The sequence below is a fragment of the Pan paniscus genome, chromosome 2 (assembly GCF_029289425.2).
Source record: "Pan paniscus chromosome 2, NHGRI_mPanPan1-v2.0_pri, whole genome shotgun sequence".
Lineage (NCBI taxonomy): Eukaryota > Metazoa > Chordata > Mammalia > Primates > Hominidae > Pan > Pan paniscus.
In genome coordinates, this window is record NC_085926.1 from 14,669,894 (window position 1) to 14,697,570 (window position 27,677).

The 27,677-nt window shown below is 42.3% G+C and overlaps 1 protein-coding gene across 5 annotated transcripts in view; it reads left to right on the forward strand.

Annotated features, from left to right (window-relative positions):
* The window catches only part of C2H3orf20 (chromosome 2 C3orf20 homolog), a 101,908-nt gene that overhangs the window by 16,754 nt on the left and 57,477 nt on the right, over positions 1 to 27,677 (forward strand). For all 5 annotated transcript variants that reach the window (XM_063602719.1, XM_055109521.2, XM_055109523.2 and 2 more), the window contains exons 5-9: positions 2,083 to 2,202; positions 15,211 to 15,337; positions 16,412 to 16,693; positions 26,045 to 26,197; positions 27,320 to 27,440. In XM_063602719.1, coding sequence (XP_063458789.1) covers positions 2,083 to 2,202; positions 15,211 to 15,337; positions 16,412 to 16,693; positions 26,045 to 26,197; positions 27,320 to 27,440 — 803 coding nt within the window. The remainder of the gene's footprint in view (positions 1 to 2,082; positions 2,203 to 15,210; positions 15,338 to 16,411; positions 16,694 to 26,044; positions 26,198 to 27,319; positions 27,441 to 27,677) is intronic.

Here is a 27,677-nt window from a genome sequence, read left to right on the forward strand (position 1 = left end):
TGGCACTTGCTGGTGCAGACGCTCCTCTCTTTAATTAAGCCTAGAGTTTAAAGACAAAAATCTAAGTAGCAAAACAAAAAGAAGGAGTGATCCATTTATTTTGGAAAAACACTCATTCATCCTAAAAGGACTTTACTTAGATAGCACTCCTGGGGCATAAAAAAGAAGATTCAAACTCTGATGATTTGTTTTGCATGAATTATGTTTTTCGGGACCGTCCTCTTATGTGAGGTAGACCAAAGCTGTAACAGGTCTAGAGTTAACTTCTTTTAAAGTTGGGACCAGGCCAAGTGTGGCGGCTCATGACTGTAATCCCAGCACTTTGGGAGGCTGAGGCAGGAGGATTGCTTGAGGCCAGGAGTTGAAGACCAGCCTGGCCAACATGATGAAACCCTGTCTCTACTAAAAATACAAAAAAATTAGCCGGCCGTGATGGCACACATCTGTAGTCCCAGCTACTTGGGAGGCTGAGGCTGGAGAATCGCTTGAACCTGGGAAGCAGAGGTTGCAGTGAGCCGAGATTGTGCCACTGCACTCCAGCCTGGATGACAGAGTGAGACTGTCTCAAAAAAAAAAAAAAAAGAAAAGAAAAGAAAAGAAAGAAAAAAAAGAAAAGAAAAAGAAAAAAAGCTGTATCCAGAATATCCCCTGTGCTAAGTAGTCTTCCCTCCTGTCCTGATACCTACTAGCCCTGGCTTGTCACTGAAGAAAACCAGACTGCTCCTTTATTTTTAGTTGACGACAATATCATTAATAAAAATGCAAAAAAGAGGAAGCAATCCTGCCATCTTCATATAAGAGCTACTTTTCACCTTTGCAGTTTCCTTTGTGGTTCCTGTGCTCGTGTATGTGTGTGTGTGTATATATATATATATATATATATATATATATATATATATATATATATTTAGAGTATTGCAATTTTTCTGTTTCTTTTACTTAACAGAGTACAGCTATTTTCCAACATGGCTATATACTTTAAATAATTGTCATTTTGAGTGGGCATAGACTCCTTGTAATGTTCATGTTCCACATTTACCTAAATGCTTAGGTTTCCAGGCTTTTTGTTATTTGTATAATGTGCATTGTAATAGGCAACTTTATGCACCTGGCTTCTTATTTCTGTTGTATTTGGTTAACTTCACAGGGGAGGGATTATTGGAGCAGAGGTCTCAGTATATATATATAGCTCTTCTGAAATCACACTTAATTTGGATTCTCTCTACACCAGCAGGGTTGATGGGTTTTATTCCTTCTTTACCATTACTGGCTATTGTTAGTTCTTTTCATTTCTACCAAGTTAGAAGGTCCTGAAAGTTGTCTTAATTTCAACTTCTGGATCACTAGCAGAGGTGATTACTTTTGTTTTTTATCATCCATTGTGGAATCTCTATAGTCTTTGTCCGCTCAGGAAGTCAAATTTGCCATTTTCTTTTTGAATTTGAGTGAGCTGTGATGAGTGAATCACCTAAAATTTTCTAACAATGGTTTCACGCCTAACCAGTGAAATGACTATATTTGGGGAAAAATAAACAAATGATTTGGTGAGGTTTGTGTAAGAATGAACAAGATTTTCTATTAGCCATAAGGGTGGCTACATTTTAATTCTTAAGTGGTCAGATATCAAACGATTCTATAAAAGATGGTGTGATTCTGCAAGAGACTGATATATTATTGAAGAAGCATCTGATGTCTGTGGCTTAGATAAGGGGGAATAGATGATTCTTAATTTCCTTCTTGCTGGCCCAAGGCTTATCCTCTTGACCTGGTGCAGCACTGATACCTGCCTTTGCCCTTGGAGTAATATCACTTTTCGTGCTTGCTTGCTGTTCCTTGTTCCGGTCCCTCTTGAGAGGGTTGGGGAGGAGAGGCACTGCAGAGGGGAACTGTAAAGATTTCCCCTAATTGCTCTGCCGGTGCATTGCAAAATATTCTTCCAAGATCTAGGTGTTTTGTAACAATGTGGCACTTTACAGTATCTGACCCACCGTACTACTAGAACAAGAAATACATGTTACATTTTTGGCTAATAAAATTAAAAGTAAACAGTTGAAAGAAGAATCTCTCTCTCTCCCACTCCAGAGTCCCTCGCAAACATGTCCGCCATTGGGGTGAACTCGCCTTACCAGCTGATCTACCACTCTTCCACAGCCTGTCTGAGCTTTTCTCTCTCTGCTGGAAAAGAAGCCAAGAAGAAAATAGGTAAAAATGGTTCCTCGTGGCCTACCATTCATTGGTGGTGGCGGTGGGGTGGGGGATAGGTTTCCGTCTACCCTGTGTAGGTTGGTGGGATGGTTTGATTTGGTCTTCTGATTAGAAGGATACATAGCGGCTCTGCCTGGAGATCCAGCAGCTGTCCACACAGATTTGCTCATGGAAAGGTTGTCACAGTCCAACCCTATCACTGCATAGCACAGGCTCATCATTTCAGCTTGCTCATGCCCTACATTCCCAGTGATGTGGCGTCCCTCTTCTGGGACAACATCCCACCAAACCCATCTCTTCTATCCCTACAGTATCCCAAACTCACGCCTCTGCTCAGACAGCTCTGTCCAGTCACACAGCAAGTGGGGGAACTAGTATCTGAAGAGAGGTATTTGGATACCAAACCTGGTAGACCTCAGTTGCACATCCCAAATTGGGCAAGTTTTTATGGGCAGGAAACAAAGACATAGAAGATACTCCTATTCTACTGAGGAAGACACACACAGGAGAGGCTTCAGGAAGAGAACAGGTGGCAGACAAAGACAACCAATGTAACAATACCTGCTCAAGAAGAAGCTCAGAGGAGAGACAGGCTGGGGCTGCAGACAGCAGGACAAGGTCTGGCAGAACTCCCAGGCCCACCCTGCTAGCCATGACAGCTGGGTTGTGGGGACAGGGTAGGTAGGAGAGGACCACGTTCCTGAAGGTGGTGGGAGGGTGGATGGCAGGCAGGAATGCTCAGACTGTCCAGTTGACTCCCACAGACACTGGAGGTAAGGCTGGAAGCCAAGGAGCTTGGATTTCCTCTGTGCCCCCACCCCTGGCTGGCTGTTTGACCTGCCTTCCTCAGCCCTCACCTCCATGTTGGTAAAAGGGGGATGGTCATCATGGGCATGCCTTGTATTTCATCACTCACCATATCAAGCTGATCCTATACTCTTTCCGTTATTGAACAAATGGTTATTGAACACTTGCTAACTGTCAGTCTCTGTACCAAATGCTGGGGATACAGATGTGGACTTGTAAGACAGAAAATATCTTGCTTAAAGGAGCTGACCTCCTCCTTCCGGGCACGGAGTAGCTTCAGCGGCCGCCACACCTTCCTGACTGCTTTACCTGTGTTGATGTGCTTCATCTCATTGTGGTACAATAACCCACAGCACCATTGCCAGCACCCCATTGCATGTGCGCCTGGCTTAGTACTCCATTATCATGTGCCCTCCTGAGCTGGCCCTAGATCTGGCCCTGTGATCCCACAGTCAGTTTGAGGGAAAAGAAAGTACCCTCAAGACACCTGGTGATTTAATGACATTTTCTGCCTAATGAACTTGAGGGTGATGTCTTGAGCAAGGCTGTTTCAAAGCAAAAGTTAAATACAGAAGTCCTCCGTATCCAGGGTTTCCCCTTTCTGTGGTTTCAGTTACCCATGGTCAACTGCGGTCCAAAAATATTAAGATATTTTGAGGCAGAGAGAGAGAGGGACCACATTCATATAACTTTTTTTAATTTTAAATTTTTGTGGGGATAGTCGGTATATATGTTTATGGGTTATGTGAGATATTTTGATACAGGCACACAATAATCACATCAAGCTAAATGGGGTGTCCATCACCTTATGCATTTATCCTTTGTGTTACAAACAATTCAATTGTACTCTTTTAGTTATTTAAAAATATATAATTAAATTATATTTGACTGTAATCACCCTGTGTGCTATCAAATACTAGGTCTTATTCATTCTTACTGTTTTTTTGTATCCATTAGCCCTCCCCACTCCACACTACCCTTCCCAGCCTCTGGTAACCATCTGCTCTCCATCTCCATGAGTTTAATTGTTTTAATTTTTAGCTCTGATAAATTAGAACATATGAAGTTTGCCTTTCTGTGTCTGGCTTATTTCACTTAACATAATGATCTCCAGTTTCATTCATGTTGTTGCAAATGACAGGATCTCATTCTCTTTTTATGGCTGACTAGTACTCCATTACGTGTATGTACCACACTTTCTTCATCCATTTATCTGTTGTTGATTGACACTTAGGTTGTTTCCAACTCTTGGCTATTATGAGTGGTGCTGCCCTAAACATGGGAGTGCAGATATCTCTTCATTATACTGATTTCTGTTCTTTCAGGTATATACCTATGTGTGGAATTGCTGGATTGTATAGTAGCTCTATCTTTATTTTTTTGAGTAACCCCCAAACTGTTCTCCATAGTGGTTGTGCTAATTGACATTCCCACCAACAGTTATGAGGGTTACCTTTTCTCCACATCCTCACCAGCATTTGTTGTTGCCTGTCTTTTGGACAAAAGCCATTTTAACTGGGTGAGATGATATCACCTTGTAGTTTTAATTTGCATTTCTCTGACTATCAGTGATGTTGGGCACCTTTTCATATACCTATTTGCCATTTGTATGTCTTTTTTTGAGAAGAATGAGCTTGAAAGATCACTCAATCAGATTATTAGATTTTTTTTCTTATAGAGTTGTTTGAACTCCTTATATATTCTAGTCATTAATCCTTTATCAAATGGGTAGTTTGCAAATATTTTCTCCCATTCTGTGGGTTGTCTCTTCACTTCATTGATTGTTTCCTTTGCTGTGCAGAAGCTTTTTAACTTGATATGATCTGATTTGTCCATTTTTGTTTTGGTTGCCTGTGCTTGTGGGGTATTACTCGAGAAATCTTTGCCCACTCCAACGTCCTGGAGAGTTTCCCCTAATGTTTTCTATTAGTAGTTAATAGTTTGTGGCCTGAGATTTAAGTCTTTAATCCATTTTGATTTTATTTTTGTGTATGGTGAGAGATAGGGGTCCTTCTGCATATGGATATCCAGTTTTCCCAGCACCATTTATTGAAAAGATTGTTCTTTCCCCGATGTATGTTCTTGGCACCTTTGTCATAAATGGGTTCATTGTAGACGTATAGATTTATTTTGGGGCTCTGTATTGTGTTTCACTGGTCTACACGTCTGTTTTTATGCCAGTACCATGCTGTTTTGGTTACTATAGCTCTGTTGTATAATTTGAACTCAGGTAAGATGATTCCTCTAGTTTTATTATTTTTATTTATGATAGCTTTGGCTATTCTAGGTCTTTTGTGGTTCCATATAAACTTTAGGAATGTTTTTTCTATTTCTGTGAAGATTGCCATTGGTATTTTGATAGCGATTGCATTAAATCTGTAGATTGCTTTGGGTAGTACAGACATTTTAACAATATTTATTCTTCCAATCCATGAACATGGAATAGCTTTCCATTTTCTGATGTCATCTTCAGTTTTTTGCATCAGTGTTTTATAGTTTTCATTGTAGAAATCTTTCATTTCTTTGTTTAATTCCTGACTATTTTAAATGGAGTTACTTTCTTAGTTTCTTGTTCAGACTGTCCACTGTTGGCATATAGAAATGCTACTGATTTTTATATGTTGATTTTTGTATCCTGCAACCTTACTGAGTTTATCAGTTCTAATAATTTTTTGGTGGAGTCTTTAGGTTTTTCCAAATATAAGATCATATCATCTGCAAACAAGGATAGTTTGACTTCTTCCTTTCCAATTTGGATGCCCTTTATTTCTTTCTCTTTTCTGATTGCTCTAGCCAGGACTCCCAGTACTATATTGAATAATGGTGGTGAAAGTGGGCATCCTTGTCGTGGTCCTGATTTTAGAGGAAAGGCTTTCAGTTTTTCCCCATTCAGTATGATATTAGGTATGAATCTGTCATATATGGCTTTTACTATGTTAAAGCATATTCCTTCTATACCCAGTTTTTTGAGGGTTTTTATCATGAAGGGATGTTGAATTTTATCAAATGCTTTTCCAGTATCAGTTGAAATGGCCATAGGATTTTTGTACTTCATTCTGTTGATAGGATGTATCACATTGATTGATTTGCATATGTTGAACCATCCTTGCATCCCAGAGATAAATCCCACTTGGTCATGATGAATGATCTTTTTAATGTGTTGTTGAATTCAATTTGCTAGTATTGAGGATTTTTGCACCAGTATTCATCAGTGGTATTGGCCTGTAGTTTTCTTTTTTTGATGTGTCTTTGTCTGGTTTTGGTATCAGAGTAATATTGGCATCATAGAATGAGTTTATAAGTATTCCCTCCTCCTCTATTTTTCAGAAAAGTTTGAGTAGGATTGGTATGTTCTTTAAATGTTTGGTGGAATTTGACAGTGAAGCTATCGGGTCCCAGGCTTTTCTTTACTGGGAGACTTTTTATTATAGTTTCAATCTCGTTACTTGTTATTGGTCTGTTCAGGTTTTGGATTTCTTCATGGCTCAGTTTTGGTAGGTTGTATGTGTCTAGGAATTTATCCATTTCTTCTAGATTTCCCAATTTATTGACATATAGTTGCTCATAATATGGACTAATGATCCTTTGAATTTTTGCAATATCAGTTGTAATGTCTCCTGTTTCATCTCTGATTTTATTTAATTGGGTCTTCTCTCTTTTTATCTTAGTCTGGCAAAAGGTTGGTCAAATTTGTTTTTAACTTTTTAAAAAAACAGCTTTTGTTTTTATTGATCTCTTGTATTGTTTTCCTTGTTTCAGTTTATTTATTTCTGCTCTTATCCTTATTATTTCTTCTACTAATTTTGTGTTTGGTTTGCTCTTACTTTTCTAGTTCTTTAAGTTGCATCATTGGGTTGTTTATTTGAAGTTTTTCTTCTTTTTTTTTTTTGAGATGAAATCTCACTCTGTTGCCCCAGGCTGGAGTGCAGTGGTGTGATCTCAGCTCACTGCAACCTCCACCTCCCGAGTTCAAGCAATTCTTCTGCCTCAGCCTCCTGAGTAGCTGGGATTACAGACACGTACCACTATGCCTGGGTAATTTTTGTATTTTTAGTAGAGACAGGGTTTCACCATGTTGACCAGGCTGGTCTTGAACTTCTGACCTCAAGTGATCCACCTTCCTTGGCCTCTCAAATTGCTGGGATTACAGGAGTAAGCCACCATGCCTGGGCTGAAGTTTTTCTTCTTTTTGATGTAGGCACTTAACAGCTATAAATTTTCCTGTTAGTACTGCTTTCACTGTATCCCATGGGTTTTGGTATGTTGTGTTTCCGTTGTCTTTTGCTTCAAGAATTTTTAAAATTTCCTTCTTAATTTCTTCACTGACCCACTGGTCATTCAGGAGCATATTGTTTAATTTCCATGAATTTATATAGTTTCCGAAATTCCTCTTGTTGATCTCTAGTTTTATTCCATTGTGGTCAGAGAAGATGGTTGCTGTTATTTCAGGTTTTTTTTTTTTAATATTTTAAGACTTGTTTTGTGACCTAACATATGATCTAGCTTTGAAAATGACCCACATGCTAAGGAAAAGAATGTGTATTTTGCAGCCATTGCATGAAATGTTCTGTAAATATCTATTAGGCCCATTTGGTCTATAGTATAGATTAAGTCTGATGTTTCTTTGTTGATTTTCTGTCTAGAAGATCTGTCCAGTGCCGAAAGTGGGGTGTTGCTCTCTCCAGCTATTATTTTATTGGTGTCTTTCTCTCTCTTTAGCTCTAATAATATTTGCTTTATACGTCTGGCTGCTCCAGTGTTGGGTATATATATATTTACTTATGTTATATCTTCTTGCTGAATTGACTTCTTTATTATATAGTGACCTTCCTTGTCTCTTTCTATAGTTTTTGTTTCAAAATCTGTTTTGTCTAAGTATAGCTACTCCTGCTCTTTTTTGATTTCCATTGGCATGTAACATCTTTTTTTCGTTCCTTTATTTTCAGTTTATGTGCGTCTTTATAAGTAGAGTGTGCTTCTGATCATGGGGTCTTGTTTTTTTATCCATCCAACAACCCTATGTTGTTTGATTGGAGAGTTTAGTCCATTTATATTCAATGTCATTATTAATAAGTAAGGACTTACTCCTGCCATTTTGTTGTTTCTCTGGTTGTTTTGTGGTCTTCTCATTCTTCTTTCCTTCCCTCCTGTCTTCCTTTTACTGAAGGTGATTTTCTCTGGTGATATGATTAAATTTCTTGTTTTTTTTTTTTATTTTTTGTGTACCCATTATGTGTTTTTTGATTTGAGGTTACCATGAGGCTTGCAAATACTATCCTATAACTCATTATTTTAAGCTGATAACAACTTCACACTGTTTGCATAAACAAAGAAACAAGCAAAGAGAAAACTAATAAAACTCTACACCTTAACTTCATCCCCCCACATTTTAACTTTTTGTTGTTTCTATTTATATCTTATTGTATGATATCTTGAAAAGTTGTTGTGCTATCATTATTATTATTATTATTATTTTGAGACGGAGTCACGCTCTGTCACTCAGGCTGCAGTGCAGTGGCACGTCTCGGCTGACTGCAACCTCTTTCTACTGAGTTCAAGTGAGTCTCCTGCCTCAGCCTCCCAAGTAGCTGGGACTACAGGCACATGCCACCACACCCAGCTAATTTTTGTATTTTTAGTAGAGATGTTGGCTAGGCTGATCTCGAACTCCTGACCTCGAGTGATCTGCCTGCCTCGGCCTCCCAAAGTGCTGGAATTATAGGCGTGAGCCACCATGCTGATCTGTAGCTATTATTTTTTATGAGTTCGTCTTTTAGTCTTTCTGCTTGAGATAATAGTAGCTTACACACCTCAGTAACAGTGTTGTAATATTCTGGTTTTCTCTGTACTATTACCAGTGAGTTTTATACTAACACCTTTTCTTTCTGATTGAAGTACTGCCTTTAGCATTTCATGTAGGAGAGGTCTGGTATTAATGAAATTCCTCAGCTTTTGTTTGTCTAGGAAAATCTTTATTTCTTCATGTTTTAAGGATATTTTCACAAGATATACTATTCTAGGGTAAAAGGTTTTTTCCTTCAGCCCTTTAAATATGTCATGCCACTCTCTCCTGGCCTGCAACATTTCCACTGAAAAGTCTGCTGCCAGACAATTGGAGCTCCATTGTATGTTATTTGTTTCTTTTCTCTTGCTGCTTTTAGGATCCTTTTTTAGGATCCTTGACCTTTGGGAGTTTGGTTATTAAATGCCTTAAAGTAGTCTTCTTTGGGTTAAATCTGCTTAGTGTTCTGTAACCTTCTTGTACTTGAATTTTGATATCTTTCTCTAGGTTTGGGAAGTTCTCTGTTATTATTTCTTTGAATAAACTTTCTACCGCTATCTCTTTCTCTAGCTCATCTTTAAGGCCAGTAACTCTTAAATTTGCCCTTTTGAGGTTATTTTCTAGATCTTGTAGCCATGTTTCATTCTTTATACTTTTTTCTTTTGTCTCCTCTGACTGCATTTCCAAAGAGGCCGTCTTCAAGCTCACTAATTCTTTCTTCTGCTTGATAAATTCTACTGTTAAAAGATTCTGACTCATTCCTCAGTATATCAATTGCATTTTTAAATCCAGAATTTCTGCTTGATTCTTTAAAATTATTTCAGTCTCTTTTTAAAATTTTTTAAATTTTTTTATTATACTTTAAGTTCTAGGGTACATGTGCACAATGTGCAGGTTTGATACATAGGTGTACATGTGCCATGTTGGTTTGCTGCACCCCCCAACTCATCATTTACATTAGGTATTTCTCCTAATGCTATCCCTCCCCCAGCCCCCAACCCCCCCTGCTGCCAACAGGCCCTAGTGTGTGATGTTCCCCCCTCTGCGTGCAAGTGATCTCATTGTTCAATTCCCACCTATGAGTGAGAACATGCGGTGTTTGGTTTTCTGTCCTTGTGATAGTTTGCTGAGAATGATGGTTTCTGGCTTCATCCATGTCCCTGCAAAGGACATAAACTCATCCTTTTTTATGGCTGCATAGTATTCCATGATGTATATGTGCCACATTTTCTTAATCCAGTCTATCACTGATGGACATTTGGATTGGTTCCAAGTCTTTGTTATTGTGAATAGTGCTGCAATGAACATACGTGTGCATGTGTCTTTATAGTAGCATGATTTATAATCCTTTAGGTATATACCCAGTAATGGGATTGCTGGGTCAAATGGTAATTCTAGTTGTAGATCCTTGAGGAATCTCCACACTGTCTTCAATCTCTTCGTTAAATGATAGAATTCTGAATTCTTTCTCTGTGTTATCTTGAATTTCTTTGAGTTTCCTCAAAACAGCTATTTTAAATTCTCTGTCTGAAAGGTAACATATCTGTTTCTCCAGAATTGGTCACTGGTGCCTTATTTAGTTCATTTTGTGAAATCATGTCTTCCTGGATGGTCTTAATGCCTGTGGATGTTCATCAGTGTCTGGGCATTGAAGAGTTGGGTATTTATTGTAGTCTTCACAGTCTGGGGTTGTTTGTACTTTTCCTTTTTGGGAAGGCTTTCCAGGTATTTGAAAGGGTTTGGGTGTTGTGACCTAAGTCATGTCTGCATTAGGGGGCACCCCAAGCCCAGAATGTTGCGGTTCTTGCAGACTCAGAGAGGTACTGCCTTGGTGATCTTGGATAAGATCCAGGAGAACTCTCTAGATTATCAGGTAGAGACTCTTGTTCTCTTCCCTAGTTTCTCCCAAACAAATGGAGTCTCTCTCTGTGCTGAGCCACCTGGAGCTGGGGATGGGGTTACACAAGTACCCCTGTGGCCACCACCACTGGGAGTGCACTGGATGAAACCTAAAGCCAGCACAGCACTGGGTCTTGCCCAAGACCTGCTGTAACCACTACCTGACTACTGCCTATATTTGCCCAAGGCCCTAGGGATCTACAATCAGCAGGTGGTGAAGCCAGCCAGGTTTCTGTTCTTCCCTTTAGGGCAGACAGTTCCCTCAGGCCCCAGGCAGGTCCGGAAATGTCTGGGAGCCAGGACTAGAGTAAAAAACCTTCAAAATCTACCTGATGTTCTATTATACTGTGGCTGAGCTGGCACTCAAACTGTGAGACACAGTCCTTCCCACTCTTCCCTCCCTCTTCCACAGGCAGAGGAGTCTCACCCTTTGGCCACCACCACCAGGTCCATGGGGAGTACTGCCAGCCTACTGCCACTGTTCACTTAAGGTCCAAGGACTCTTCAGTTAGGCCTGGGACTCACTTTTCAGGGCAGTGGGCTCCCCTGTGCCCCAGGACAGGTATAGAAATGCCATCTGAGAGCCAAGGCCTGGAATCAGGGACCCCAAGAGCCCCTTAGTGCTCTGCCCCCTCATTGCTGAGCTAGTACATAAGGTGCAAGACGACGTCCTCTTTACTTTTCCCTCTGCTTTTCTCAAGCAGAAGGAGTCCCTCACTGTGACCATCACATCTGGGAATGTGCTGAGTCTCTCCTGAAGCCAGCATGTCTCAGAGTGTCACCCAAGGCCCACAGCCTACTACTTGGGTATCACTGCTGGTTATTCAGGGCCCAAGGGCTCTTCAGTCAGTGGGTGATGGGTCCTGCCAGGACTGGGTCCTTCCCTTCAAGGCAGTGGGTTCCCTTCTGGCCCAGGATGTATCTAGAAATGTCATCTGGGAGTAGGGCCTGGAATGGGGGCCTCATGACGCTAACTTGTACCCTATCCTACTGTGGCTAAACTGGTATCCAAGATGCAAAACAAAGTCCTTTTTACTCTTCCCTCTTCTCTCCTCAAGTGGAAGAAAGGGGTCTTTTTTGGAGCCATGAGCTGCGCCACTTGAGATTGGGGTGGGGGGTGTCACAAGCACTCCCTTAGCTGCCCCAGCTGGTGTCTCAGTAGGTTGCATGCCTTCTAAATCCACTGGCTCTGAGCCCAGCTCAGCACTAAGGCTTGCCTAGGAGTTGCAGTCCTTGCGGCCTAGGCTGCCTTTCAAGTTTATTTAGAACTCCAGAGCCCACAGTGGACAGGCTTGCCAAAACACAGGATGCAGCCACTGGGATGGGTAATTCCCCTTTGGCTAGGGCAGGTCTAAATGCTCCCTCCATGAGTGGGCTTCAGCTGAGTTCAGCCTGATTTTGCTTTCCACTGTGACAGGAAAGCACTGAGTTCAATGTAAAGTCTGACAATCACTGTACTCTCCCTCTCCCAAATGCATAGACTCTCTGTGCCTTGCAGCTGCTGCTGGGGATGGGGAAGGGTTGTGTCAGCAATTCAAGACTGTCTTTCCTACCTCTCCAGTGCCCCTTTCAGCAATATGAAGTTAAAATCAGGTACTATGAGTGCTCACCTGGTTTTTGGTTATTTTGAAGATGCTTTTTTTGTGTAGGTAGTTGTTAAATTTGGTGTTCCTATGGGGAGAACAATCAGTAGAGCCTTCTATTTGGCCATCTTTCCCCACTCCTCCACCTAACTTTCATTACAATATATTGTTTTAGTTGTTCTATTTTAGTAGGAGTTATTGTTAATCTCTTAGGGTCTAACTTACCAATTAAACTTTATCATAGGTGTGCATGTAAAAAACTTAGCATATACAGGTTTGGTACTATCCATGCTTTCAGGCATTTACGAGGGGTCCTGGAATGTATTTCTCAAGGACTCGGGGGATTGCTACATGTCTATTGGCCTCTTGTCTATGTGGCTGCTTTCCTTTGCCACCCAACTTTTAGCTGCCTTGTTGCATCCATTGACACTGGGAAGTATATTCAGTGATGCTGCATTATAGGGTCTTAATCTTGTTTAGGAATTAGGCTCACACATGCATGCTAGCATGGGTGATTAGCCTTGCCTCATAGCTCATAAGTAACTCTAGCCCAGCAATGTCCCAGTTTATGCCTGTTGTCCTATGACATATGTATGAATGATGCCTGGTTTTGCTATAGCCATTCTGGTTTGAAGTCACTTTGGGTGTCGGGGCCTCCACCATCCATTCCATGTCCACATACTATTCCACCTCACCTGCTGACAGTTCTGGGGCCAGGCTGACTTTGAGCATCAGTTCCAGGAGTTGGGCTTACTCCCTGAGGGGACGGCAGCTATTTCTGGAAGGTGTCCAATGTTACAAGAAGAGAACTGTTAATAGCAGTTCCTAGTCAGAGCAAGAGACCGTCACCTTTGGGGAGCCCAAGGCACCTGGGGCAGGCCAGACATGGAGGCTCAATCCAGCAGATGCTCCAGGTGGCCTGCTAGCAGGTCGCTGGACCTCAGGCCCTAGGCTTGAGTTCAGGGTTCAGTCTCTGGTCCCTGTTGGCAGGAGAAGTGGGGGAAGTGGCCAGGAACCACTCAGGGTGGCAGATACCAGAGATGGTTCCCAAGCACTGGCCAGAAACCCCCAGGCTTCACCAGCAGCAAGGAAGGCTCCATTCTGAGGCCCTCAGGGTTTCAGTTAGAGCCTGAGAAATGCCCCCACCCAAAGCCAGGTTTCATCCTCAAATCCAAGGTGAAGTTAAGCCTGCATACTTCGAGGCTGCAGCTGGGTGGGAGTCAGAGGTTCATTGTAGGTAGGACCTGACACAAATGACTAAATAGATGCCCCTGGAACCCAGGGTGGGAGGATCACTGCCACGACTCCACATGACCACATCCTCATACCACCTGACACCTATCATGGAGGACAGCTGTGAAAATTAGTATCACAGGCACAGATCGTTGTCATCCAGGTCATGCAGATCATTGTCATCCGGTCTGCAGAGACTCAGATGACAGTGATCTGTGCCTATGGCACTTGGGCTCCCTCCAGAAGACCCAAGATTAGCCATCATCAGAGAAGTTTTCAAGCTGATTGAGAAGAAATAGAGACTTTGTGTCTTTAATCAGGTGAATCAAAAGGTTCCAATTCAGTGAGGGCCGTCCAGCCCTGGAAATGCTCTCTTTTCCTGGAACCCGGGGAAACATGGCCAGTCTCATCACTTTGCACAAGTCAGTCCCTGACACATCCATCACAGATGACTCGCAGTATGAGTAACATCTCTGTTTGATAAATGACCAGTCAACAATTCCTGGTGAGCATCAATGATACCCCCAATATTCTGACATTTAAAGGATGCCGCTCTCCTGCTCTTCTTGGCCCCGTGTCCCCTGGTAAACACAATGTCTTGAAAAACCATTTTCTGAAACCTCTCCTGTATTAGTTTTCACACTGCTGATAAAGACACATCCAAGACTGGGAAGAAAAAGAGGTTTAATTGGACTTCAGTTCGACATAGCTGAGGAGGCCCCAGAATCATGGCAGGAGGCAAAAGGCACTCCTTTCATGGCAGCAAGAGAAAATGAGGAAGAAGCAAAAGCAGAAATGCCTGATGAACCCATCAGATCTCATGAAACTTATTCACTATCACAAGAATAGCACGGGAAAGACCGGCCCCATGATTCAGTTACCTCCCCCTGGGTCCCTCCCACAACAAATGGGAATTCTGGGAGGTGCAATTCAAGTTAAGATTTGGGTAGGGACACAGCCAAACCATATCATTCTGCCCCTGGCTCCTCCAAATCTCATGTCCTCACATATCTTTTTTTTTTTTTTTTTGAGTTGGAGTCTCACTCTGTCACCCAGGCTGGAGTGCAGTGGTGTGATTTCAGTTCACTGCAACCTCCACCTCCCGGGTTCAGGAGATTCTACTGCCTCAGCCTCCTGAGTAGCTGGAACTACAGGTGCACACCAGCACGCCCAGTTAATTTTTGTATTTTTTTGTAGAGACGGGGTTTCACCATGTTGGCCAGGCTTGTCTCGAACTCCTGACCTCAGATGATCTGCTTGCCTTGGCCTCCCAAAGTGCTAGGATTACAGGCACGAGCCACCATGCCTGACCATGTCCTCACATTTCAAAAGCAATCATGCGTTCCCAACAGTCCCCCAAAGTCTTAACTCATTTCACCATTAACCCAACAGTCCAAAGTCTCATCTGAGACAAGGCAAGTTCCTTCCACCTGTGAGCCTGTAAAATCAAAAGCAGGCTAGTTACTTCCTAGATACAGTGGGGGTACAGGTATTGAGTAAATACTGCCATTCCAAATGGGAAAAAATGGCCAAAACAAAGGGGTTACAGGGCCCATGCAAGTCCAAAATCCAGCGGGACAAATTTTAAAGCTCCAAAATGATCTCCTTTGACTCCAGGTCTCACATCCAGGTGACACTGATGCAAAAGGTGGGTTTCCATGGTCTTGGGCATCTCTCTAACTTCTTGCCCTCCAACTACAGGCAAATCTAGAACTACAGAAGATGTCAGCATGCCGCATCAAGGAGTGGGAACCCCTGCCAATAGCCTGGAGTTCAGCGACCCCTGCCCTGAGGCCCGGGAGAAGCTGCAAGAGTTGTGTCGCCACATGTGAGCACCTCAGTGCTTGGGTCGGGGGAGTCAAGGGTTCTCAGAAAGCCTGGCCCCCAGCTGGGAGTCCCTGTGTATATGTGAGTGGACAGTCACAGAAGTGTGTGAGACATGCCACCTGGGAGCGTGGGTTATGTGGTACTCCCCACGACAGCCACAGGTGCAGCATCCCTCACAGGCACACACACACCCGTGTCCTTCCCTGCTCACCACCCTCCCTACAATATCACTGCAACCATGCAAGGAAGACAGGATTGATGCCCATTTTGTGGATGGGGAAACTGAGGCAGCCTAAGCAGGTATGTGAGTAAGAAATTGCCTGAGCTCACACAGCTCCAGTGGCTTGCCTCCTGCCCCTGCCCAGCAATGCTTTCTGCCTCTGCAGCACCTTGCCAGGGATGCCCCTTTGCATGGCTCCTTACATTTAGGGCTTTTGTGCACTGTTTGTTTCTTAACTTAATTTGCTAGATGTTCTACCAGACAGACAAAAACCTCTCAAAACAAACCAAAAAGACCCTTGACATGGGTGATTAGTGGTTTTTATCATTCTTTGGGGCCATCCCACAAGCCCTAGCAATTTACTCAACATTTCTCTGAGGGCCCAGGCCACTGGGTGTAAAGGACTTAAGCACCTGTTCACATCTAATAGCTTGGTCATATACGTCTCCTGGGGTTGCTGGGCCAGAACATGGGGAGAGGGCAGCCACTGTTTGCCTCCTCACTGTGACACTCTGGAAGGAAGCTCTCTTCCCCACAACCTCAGGACTGGGGTGAGCAAGGTCTTCAAACCCCCAGGACCCACCCCCCAACTTCCACACACACTCCTACTCCATAGGTCCTCACCCTCAGGCTCAGGTGGAAATCAGGCAAGGGCTATTCTTAGACGGGCATTGGGAACTTCCCAGTTCTTCCCAAAAATTACCTTTATGGACGAGGGAGCATGGGTTGGGGATGTGTACTTTGGGGACAGGGGAATGGGATAGGGGTCTTGGGCACTAAGGAGGGGCTGTAGAGAGCATCCCTGGTGCTTGAGAACCAAAAGGCTAGACAATATATTGCTCTCCTTCTCTGCAGAGAAGCTGAAAGGGCCACGTGGAAAGGGAAGAATATCTCCTACCCCATGATCTTACGAAACTACAAGGCAAAGATGCCCTCTCATCTAATGTTGGCCCGCAAAGGAGACTCTCAGACCCCGGGTTTACATTACCCTCCCACTGCAGGTGCTCAGACTCTCAGCCCCACCTCTCACTCATCTTCCGCCAACCATCATTTCAGTCAGCATTGTCAAGAGGGGAAGGCACCCAAGAAGGCCTTCAAGTTTCATTACACCTTCTATGACGGCTCCTCCTTCGTTTAGTATCCTTTTATTTGGTGCCACCCTATCTCCCCAGCTACTCAACCCCAGAGAAGTCCAGGACTTGACACAGCCTAAATGTTTCCTTGGGCCTTTTAGTTATCAGAGAAGCCTGGTGATGGGTCTCCTGGGTATTAAGAGCTTGTCTAGATCAGACTCAGGAGGTCAGAGGAGGAGGTAATAAGTTTCAAGCCTCACGTTCAGTTCAGATCAACAAGAACATACCAAACCCCAGCTACCTGTGAGAAGCTTGTCAGTGCAGGCTGGGAATGCAGACAAAGTCCCTGCCTTTGAGGACCTCTCAGTTGAGACGTGGTTAAAGACACAAAACAAATCATGTCTAGTGGAGAGGAGAGAATTAGGAGGCCTTAAACAATTGGGAACCTTCATCCTTCTCTCCCTGGCTCAGTGGTTAAGCTCTGTGGTCCTTGGATACTTCACCTATCAACATCCTTGGAGCCTGAGACCTCACCCCAAATGCGCTATCTCCTGGGCCCTGACTGCTCTGCAGCTGAGATCTGACTGGGCTCATGAGCATAGTGCTAGTTGTGTCCCAACCTTGGATGTGGGAGCAACAAAAGGAGACACATTTTCTCTTTGAGAATCTGATGAAAGCTATAGACCTTCTCCCTAGAAATAAGCACTTATCTATACATGCCTGTAAGGCGTTACCTGTGATTGCAGGGCATTTACCAACCTCCGAAGCCTGTCTTTGGATCTGAGTTTGAAAAGACAAATCTCCTTGGAGGGTGAGCCCTGAGGGCTGTGCATACCTCAGAGTGATTTGAGTCTGATTATTTTCTTCACTCACAGATGTGTATCGAGTATCTATCACGTGCAATGAAGTCAGATAATGAAGTTAATAGACCATTTGTACTTCAGAGGGAGCAACTGTAATTGCTTCTTTTAAAGTGAAGAGGAGTTTGAATTTGGGTGGTAAAAGCAAAAGAGAGGGCTCCCTTTACAGAATGTCTGGGTAGGAAGTCACCTTGTACCCTGTGTTCTTTGTGGGGGTCCTGTTGCCCAAACCCAACATATTCTAGAGCTGGACCAGATCACAGATGTCTCATTCATTTGGCCACAAGGACTCTGAGGCCAGAGAGGGCAAAGCACTTATTCCAGGTTACACAGTCTAGAGTTACATAAAATGTCATGGATGTGAAACACAGTCATTTGTTTCTGCCCCTTCACTGTAGAAATCGGAAAACTGAGACCCAAAGGCATGGTGTGACTGACTGTATGCCACAAAAGGAATTCTGTGGCCAAGCTAGGCCTTGGTTCATGGCCTCCTTACCTCAATTTAGGGTCCTTTGTTGGGTACCATTTTTATACCTTTAAGGATTATTTCCTCCAGTACAGAGCAGGGTAGAGGGAGATGGAAGTGGATCTCATTTTAATAATAAAATCACTGGGCACTCAGTATCCCCTGCCCCTTTCTTGGAGGAGAGGACGGGTCTCTGGGCTGTCTCAACCACTTTCACAAAGGCTAAGCCCCCCAACCAGGCTCTGCTGGCAGCAGCCCCCTTGCTTCCTTTGGCCTCCTCTTGACTGAACTGGGAATTCAGATTTCAGCACTCTGTCAAAGAAGTGTTATTGTTTCTCAGACCGTATATGAATCCATTCATCACACTCTGCTCGGCCCTGCTTGCAGCGCGTCCTCCAGTATTTAACACAGCTGACTCCTTCGAGAGCCGCTGCTGCTTGCAATGGGTTGTGTTGTGCCCCACCCCCGCTTCTTTCTGACTCTTTGCTGCATTTAATAGGATGATCTCCCTGAGCTCCTCATGAAGCTGTGTCTATGAATTAGTCTTCTGTCAGGGGCATCAGAAAGGAGGGTGGGCTTGTGTATGATAAGAGCACAGCACCCTAGCCTGCAGGAATCTCTGTTCTCTCACTTGTCCCAGAATTCTGAGCACCCTCCCACCCCCCACCCCCAAATGGTCTGAGAGATCACCCAAATTTTTGATCCATTGCTACTGGCACTCTTGACTCACACCCCAGCAATGATCACATCCTCGCAATTAATGCTCTTCTCTTTGGGAGTCCTAAAAGACCAGGGCTCTAGGCTCAGTTCTTTTTGGTGACCCTGCACAAGTCACTTGATCTCTGTGCCTCACTTCCCTTGATTATAAGATGAGGAAGTTGAACTCAGTAATCTTAAAGGAGAAATTCTGTTACTGTGTTCAAATGGTCAGAACACATGTGCAGCTATTTGATCCCTCTCAAGTACAGAAAATGTTTGGAAAACTCTTCTTTCACCTAACGGCTTCCATAGAACACTGGGCTCAGCAGTCGATTCTGTTTTCATAGATATTGCTGGTCAAGCTCTCAGGCAAAAATTATATGTCTGGGCCGGGCGTGGTGGCTCGTGCCTGTAATCCCAGCAGTTTGGGAGGCCAAGGCAGGCGGATCACGAGGTCAGGAGATCGAGTCCATCCTGGCTAACATGGTGAAACCCCGTCTCTACTAAAAATACAAAAAATTAGCCGGGTGTGGTGGCGGGCGCCTGTAGTCCCAGCTACTCAGGAGGCTGAGGCAGGAGAATGGCATGAACCCAGGAGGTGGAGCTTGCAGTGAGCCGAGATCGAGCCACTGCACTCCATCTTGGGCAACAGAGCAAGACTCCGTCTCAAAAAAAAAAAAAAAAAGATATGTCTGCACTGGGAATATCATAAAGCTGTAAGCTATAATTGATTTGCACTTGGCAGCTTCAGACCCCAGACCTGTCTCAATGTTCATTCATTCATTCTAGTGGGTGTGAGTGGTATCTCACTGTGGTTTTAACTTATGTTTACCTAATGACGAATGGCGTAGAGCATCTTTTCATGTGTGTGTGTGTGTGTGTGTGTGTTTTGGTGTATCTTCTTTGGAGAAATGTGTATTGAAGTCCTTGTTCATGTTTAGATTGAGTTGTCTTTCTTTAAAACAAGTTGTAAGGGTTCTTTACATATTGTGCATAGATAGTAGATGCTTATCAGTATATGATTTGCAAGTATTTTTTCCTATACTGTCATATGCCTTTTCACTCTCTCAGTAGCATCATTTAATGCACAAAACTTTTAAATTTTGATGAAGTCCAATTTTTTCCACCTTTCTTTTGCTGCTTATGCATTTGGCTTTATGTCTAAAAAACCATCGCCAAATCCAAGGTTATAACATTTACCCCTGTGTTTTCCTCCTTTTTTTTTTTTTTTTTTTTGAGACAGAGTTTCGCTCTTGTTGCCCAGGCTGGAGTACAATGGCGTGATCTCAGCTCACCACAACCTCTGCCTCCTGGGTTCAAGCGATTCTTCTGCCTTAGCCTCCCGAGTAGCTGGGATTACAGGTATGCACCACCACGCTGACTAATTTTGTATTTTTAGTAGAGATGGGGTTTCTCCATGTTCGTCAGGCTGGTCTTGAACTCACTCCTGACCTTAGGTGATCCGCCCACCTTGGCCTCCCAAAGTGCTGGGATTACAGGCATGAGCCACCGTGCCCGGCCCCCTGTGTTTTCTTCTAAGAGGTTTATACTTATAGGTCTTGTGGTCTTTGAAGCATTTTGAGTTAATTTTTGTATGTGGTATAAGATAAGGTTCCAATTTCTTTCCTTTGCATGTGGATAGCTAATTGTCCCAGTACCATTTATTTAAGAGGCATTCTTTCCCCATTGAATGGTCATGGCACCCTTGTCAAAAATCAATTGACTGTAGAACTATAGATATATGGGTTTATTTTTGGACTGTCAATTCTAAGCCATTAACACGTATGTCTGTCTTTATGACTGTACCACACTGTTTTGGTTATTGTAGTTTTGTAGCAAGTTTTGAAATAAGGTAGTGTGAGTCCTCCCACTTTTTTTTTTTCAAGACTATTTTGGTTGCTTGGAATCTCTTACAATTTAATGTAAATTTTCAAGTCAGGTTTTCCATTTCTACAAAAAAAAGGCAATAAGATTTTGATAGGCATTGCATTGATTCTGTAGATCACTTTGGGGAGTAATACCATTAACAGTTTTTTGTTGTTGTTGTTGTTGTTGTTGTTTTTGAGACAGAGTCTCGCTCTGTCACCCAGGCCAGAGTGCAGTGGTGCCATCTCAGCTCACTGCAACCTCTGCCTCCTGGGTTCAAGCAATTCTCCTGCCTCAGCCTCCCAGATAGCTGGGACTACAGGTGTGCACCACCATACCTGGCTAATTTTTGTGTTTTTAGTAGAGATAGGGTTTGGCCATGTTGGCCAGGCTGGTCTTGAACTCCCGACCTTGAGTGATCCGCCCACTTCAGCCTCCCAAAGTGCTGGGATTACAGGCATGAGCCACCACACCCGGCCAACAATATTAATTCATCCAACCCATGAGCACTGGCAACAAGCAATACAAAATGGTGTATAAACAAGAACAAAAAAGCAATGAACAAAAGGAAATTATGCCATTTGCAACAGCATCAAAAAGATTAAAATACTTAGGAATAAATAACAAAGAGGTACAGAACTTGTACACTGAAAACTACAAAACATTGCCAAATTAAATTAAAGAAGACCTAAATAAATGGAAAGACATCCTGTGTTCATGGGGACAACTCTTTTGTGTGTGTTGATCTTGTATCTGTAACTTTTCTAAATTTATTTGTTTGCTCTAGATTTTTTTGTGTGGACTCTTTAGAATTTTCTATATATAAAATCATGTCATCTGCCAACAGAGGTAATTTTACTTCTTCCTTTCCAATTTTGAGGCTTTTTATTATTTTGTTGTTGTTGCTATTTGCTGTGGCCAGAACTTTCAATACAATTTTGAATAGAAGTGGTGAAAGCAGGCCTCCTTGTCTTGTCCTTTATATTAGAGGAAAAGTTTTCATTCTTTCACCATTTATTATGATGTTAGTTGTGAGTTTTTTCATATATGGCTCTTAATATGTTGTGGGAGTTCCCTTCTATTCCAAATTTGTTGAGTGTTTTTTAATCATGAAAGGGTATTGAATTTTGTCAAATGCTTTTTCTTTATCAGTTAAGGTGATCATGATTCCCCCCAACCCCCGCCATTCTATTACTATGGTACATTACATTGATTTTTGTGTGTTGAACCATACTTGCATTCCTGGGATAAACCACACCTGGTCATGGTGTCTAATCCTTTTGATAGGCTGCTGCTGAATTTGGTTTGCTGGTATTTTGTTAAGATATTTTATGTTTATAGTCATAAGGGATATGGGAAGTTTTCTTTTTATGTATTTGTCTGGCTTTGGTATCAAGATAACCCTGGCCTCATAGAATGAGTTAGGAAGTGTTCAGGTCTGCTCTTCTATTTTTTTGGAAGAGCTTGAGGAGGATTGGTATTAATTCTTTAAATGTCTGGTAGTATTCACCAGTGAAGCCATCTGGTCCTAGGCTTTTCTTTGTTGGGTGATTTTTCATTAATGATTTAATCTCCTTACTTGCTATATACTTCTATTTAGGTTTTTTATTTCTTTTTGAGTCACTTCTGGTAGTTAATATGTTTCTAGGAATTTGTCCATCTACGTTATCTGACTTTATGGTGTACAGCTATTCGTATTATTGTATCATTGTCTTAGGATTTTTTTTTTATTTCTGTAAGGTCCCATTTTCATTTCTGATTTTAGGAATTTGAGTCTTTCTTTTTTTTAATCAGTCTACTAGAAGTTTGTGCTTTCTTGATTTATCAAAGATGCAACTTTTGGTTTTGTTGGTTCTATTTTTCTATTCTCAATTCTGTTTTTCTCCACTCTGAGTCTTTATTGTTTTCTTCCATCTGCTAGCTTTGCTTTAGTTTGCCCTTCTTTTTCTAGTTTCTTAAGGTAGAAAATTGGGTTATTGATTTGAGATCTTTCTTTTCATTTAATGTTGGTATTTACAGCTATAAATTTCTTTCTGAGTGTTGCTTTGCCTTTCTCCCATAAGTTTTGACATGTTGTGTTTTGTTTTCATTCATTTCAAAGTATTTTGTAATTTCCCTTGTGATTTCTTTATTCACCTGTTGTTTGTGTGTTGTTAATTTTCATGTATTTGTGAATTTTCCCTATTTTCTTTTGTTAGTGATTTCTAGTTTCATTCCATTGTGACCAAAGAAGATACTTTCTATGGTTTAATCTTTTAAAATTTATTGAGACCTGTTTTGTGGCCTAACATATTGTCTGTACTGGAGAATGATCCATGTGAATGTGAGAAGAATGTGTGTTCTGCTGTTGTTGGGTGGGATTCTGTATGTTTCTGTTAGTTCTAGTTGGTTTGCAGTGTTGTTCAAGTCCTCTATTTCTTTCTTTCTTTTTCTTTTTTTTTTTTTTGAGGTGGAATCTCACTGTGTCACCCAGACTGGGGTGCAGTGGCGCAATCTTGGCTGGCTGCAACCTCTGCCTCCCGAGTTCAAGTGATTCTCCTGCCTCAGCCTCCTGAGTAGCTGGGATTACAGGTGTGCACCACCATGCCTGGCTAAACTTTTTTGTATTTTTAGTGGAGATGGGGTTTCACCATGTTGGCCAGGCTGGTCTCAAAACTCCTGAACTCAGGTGATCCGTCCGCCTTGGCCTCCCAAAGTGCTGGGATTACAGGCGTGAGCTACTGCAAGCGGCCTAAGTCCTCTATTTCTTTATTGATCTTCTGTCTAGTTGTTCTATCCATTATTTAACATGAGGTAGTGAAGTCTCCAACTATTTTTGTAGAACTATTTCTTCCTTTAATTCTGTCAGTTTTTAAATTTATATATATTGAGGCTCTGTTATTAGGTGTGTATATCTCTATAATTGTTACATATTCTTAAGGCATTCACCCTTTTCTCAATATGTAATGTCCTTCTTTGTCACTTGTAAAAATGTTTAACTTAACATCTATTTTGCATGGTTTTAGTATATTCACCCCTACTGTCTTTTGGTTACAATTTGCATAGAATATCTTTTTCTATCATTTCACTTTCAACCAAGTTGTGTCTTTGGATCTAAAGTGAGTCTCTTAGACACGGCATATGGTTGAATTGTTTTGGTTTTTAAAAATTTATCCTGCCAGCTTTTTTTTTTTTTTTTTTTTTGAGACTGAGTCTCGCTCTATTGCCCAGGCTGGAGTGCAGTGGTGCAATCTTGGCTCATTGCAACCTCCACCTCCTGGGCTCAAGCAATTCTCATGCCTCAGCTCTGGCCTTTTTGATTAGAGAGTTTAATCTATTTCTGTTTAAAGCAATTGCTGATACAGAAGGACTTAATTCTTTAATTTTTCTATTTGTTTTCTATATGTCGTATACCATCTTTGTTTCTCAGTTGCTTCATTACTTCCACTTTTTGTGTCTGACTTTTTGTAGCATGCCATTTTGATTTACTTCTCATTTCCTTTTCTCCATATTTTTAAGTTATTTCCCTAGGGTTGTCTTGGTATAATGGGTTAAATGGTGTCTCCCAAAATTTGTAACCACATGGAACCTCAGAATATTACCACATTTGGAAATAGGGGCTCTGAAGATGTAATTTTTAAGATGCAGTCATATTGTTGGGGTGGGCCCTACTGCAATGACTGGTGTCCTTATAAGAAGAGAAAACAGACACACACACGCACGCACACGCGCGCGCACACACACACACACACACAGAAGAAAGCTATGTGGTGACTGAGGCAGAGATTGAAATGATGCATGTACAATCCAAAGAATACCAAAGATTTCTGGCAACCACCAGAAACTACAAGGGGCAAGGAAGGATTCTTCCCCAGAGCCTTCCAAAGCATAACCCTGTTGACACCTTGATCTTGGACGTTCAGCCTCTGGAACTGTGAGATTATAAATTTATGTTGCTTTTAGCCATCCAGTTTATCGTACTTTGTTATGATAGCCCTAGGAAACTAATATACCTGTGTATTACAGTTAACACACTAGTTTGAATTAATAACTTAGCCACAATAATATATAAAACTCTGCTCCTATATAGCTGTATCCCTCCCCCTTTATGTTGTTATCAGAGAATAATGTTTTATAGATACATTGTGTGCCCATTAACATAGGTTTACAATTACTGTTTTATGCATTTATCTTTCAAATCATATAGGAAAAAAAGAAAAATTATATGCTGAAAATACAATACTGGATTTTATATTTACTTATATAGTTAACTTTACCAGTGTTCTTTTTTCTTTGTATGAATTTGAGTCACTGTCTAGTGTCCTTTCATTTCAGCCTGAAGGATTCCCTTCAGCATTTTTTTGCAGGGCAGGTCTACTAGTGATTAACTTCCTCAATATTTGTTTATCTGGGAATATTTTAATTTCTTCATTTTTGAAGAATAATTTTGCTTGATATAGAATTGTTGGTCAAAATTTTATTTTTTTCCTTCGAGGTCTTTAGATATTTCATATTGCTGCCTTCTTAACCCCATGGTTTCTGATGAGAAATCAGCCATTAATCTTATTGAAGATCTCTTATATAAGATTAATCTCTTTTTTCTTGCTGCTTTCAAGATTCCCTCTTTGTATCTGTCTTTTGACAGTTGAATTATAATGTGTCTCAATGAGAATATCTTTGAATTTATCCTACTTGGAGTTTGCTAAGCTTCTTGAACATGTATATTATTGTCTTTCATCAAATTTGGGGAGTTTTCAGCCATTATTTCTTTAGATATTCCTTCTACCCTAATTTCTCTTGTCTCTCCTTCTGGGACTCCTATTATTCATATGTTGGTATGCTTGATGGCCTCCCACAGGTCCCTGAGAATCTTCATTTTTCTTCATTTCCTTTTCTTTCTGCTTTCATTCTGAAATGCTTCTGTGTCTGGAGTACTGCTTGTGAAATTCCTGCACACAGGACAGTAGCTGCCCACACCATGTCCTCCTTAGTCAGGACCAGTGCTTCCTGGGGCCTCTTTACTAGAAAATGAACAAGGAGACATTACCTGTCCTCCTTGATTGGTCAGAAGTGGGAGCAGCCTGATAGCATTAGAAATATTGCTGGCCTCAGAGATCAAATCCTGGCTCTAGCCACTTCCTTGTGATGTGACATGGGGCAGATAATTTTCTGCACTTTGGATTCCTCATCTAGGGTGACCAACTCATCCTGGTTTGCCTGGGACTTTTTAGGTTTTATACTGAAAGTTCCACGTCTCAGGAAACCCATTAGACCCAGGGGGACCCTACTCATCTGTGAGAGAAAGATAATACTACCTACCACAAGGTGGTTGTGAGAAAATAGAAGATACAGAAAAGCAGCTAGGTCATCGTTGGGTTCCATAATCATATAATTGTTACTTATGCAAAATGCAAGGAGGGTGTTTGAAGATGGAGAATGATGCACCAAATAGCTAACACTTTGACATGTGGACTTGCTTCAATGGGACAACTGAGAGCAGAACCAGGGGAGTTTTCTGTTAGTTCTACCTGAACATTTCTGCCAGCTATCCCTCTGGAAACGTCGCTGTATGTCAGATCCCCACATGCTGCAGAGGGAGAACCATCACCTGCCTCTTTAATGACATACCTGGATTCTCCTTGCTGGCCCTATTCAATACTGAAGGCCAGGGCTGTGTTCACTACAACCTAAAAACCAGGTAAGTGGACTGGGAGAGTACTAGTCACACGGAAGTACCTCTGAGGGTGATGGAGGGAAGACTGAGGTGGTGACTACGAGTCCCTGGTTAAAGAAGAAGCCAGGCGGTGTCCAGAGATCTAGTAAGGCAGTGAGGCAGGGCTGAGGCTGTTTCTGCAGGGACATAGGAACTTTAAGGCTCAGCCCTTCCTTGCTGTATCTATGTCACAGCCAATAAGAAGGACACCTTCCCAAGTCCTACTCCACTTGGTACCCCACAGCACTAAGATCTTGATTGTTAGTTATATTAATGGAAGAATTATTTAGTGGAAAAAATATGTTTTATACCAGGAGTAGGTGAAGGAGAGGCATGAACACACTACTTCTGTGGCGTCTTTTAAGAAAAGTGCATATTCTTGCCATCCAAAGGTTGATATTGTCTGGCTTTTCTTTTTTGTTTTGTTTTTGTTTTGAGACTGGGTCTTGCTCTCACTCTGTCACTCAGGTTGAAGTGCAGTGGCATGATTATAGCTCACTGCAGCCTCGAACTCCTGGGCTCAAGTGATCCTTTCACCTCAGCCTCCTGGGTTAGCTGGGACTACAGACATGTGCCACAATGCCCAGATAATTTTTTAAATTTTTTGTAGAGACAGGGTCTCACTGTGTTGACCAGGATGATCTCAAACTCCTGGCCTCAAACAATCCTCCTGCCTCAGCCCCTCAAAGTGCTGGGATTACAGGCGTAAGCCACCATATCTGGATTTGCCTGGCTTTGCCTGGCTTTTCATAAGGAACTGTTCTTGGAAGAAATGACTTACTCTTATGTTATAGGTATTCCAGTTCCCATCTTGGTGCCTATTATACACTCAGGCTACTAGGCAACAGAGCACAAATCCCATTTCTTCCCCTTCTGGGTTTGGCCTGAGCCTTCATCATCTCTCTCAGAATAGGCTCCTCCGGTAGCATCAGCAGGTGTTAAGGGGCCTCAGACCATAGCAAGTGGGGAAAGTAAGGTTGACTGCAGGACTCCACCACTCCTCCAGCCTGGGACTGAGTCTTACAGACCTGTCTGCCCATAGCCTGCGGTGATGAGAGCTTCCTTCAGGGGCCCGGTGGCAGCTACTCACTTCTGTATCTCTCCTAGTTGCCCATATGTCTTAATCTTGGATGAGGAAGGTGGGACCACCAATGACCAGCAGGGCTATGTAGTCCACAAGTGGAGCTGGACTTCCAGGACAGAGACCCTGCTTTCCCTGGAATACAAGGTAGGGATGGGCAGCACAGGTTGGGTGGCAGTGAGCACCACTGTCACAGGGAGGGTCTGGGCATCCTGCCATGCACTGCCTAGCATTAAAAGCCCAGGGCTACCCGTAAGACAGGAATCCTGCCCTGAAGGAGCTCATAATCTCATTCAGAGGTTCCCAAGTTGGTGGATGGTGGTCCAGGTTGGCTGAAGGGAACTTTTCACCAGCCTAAACTATTGGCTGCTTTACAGACATTTC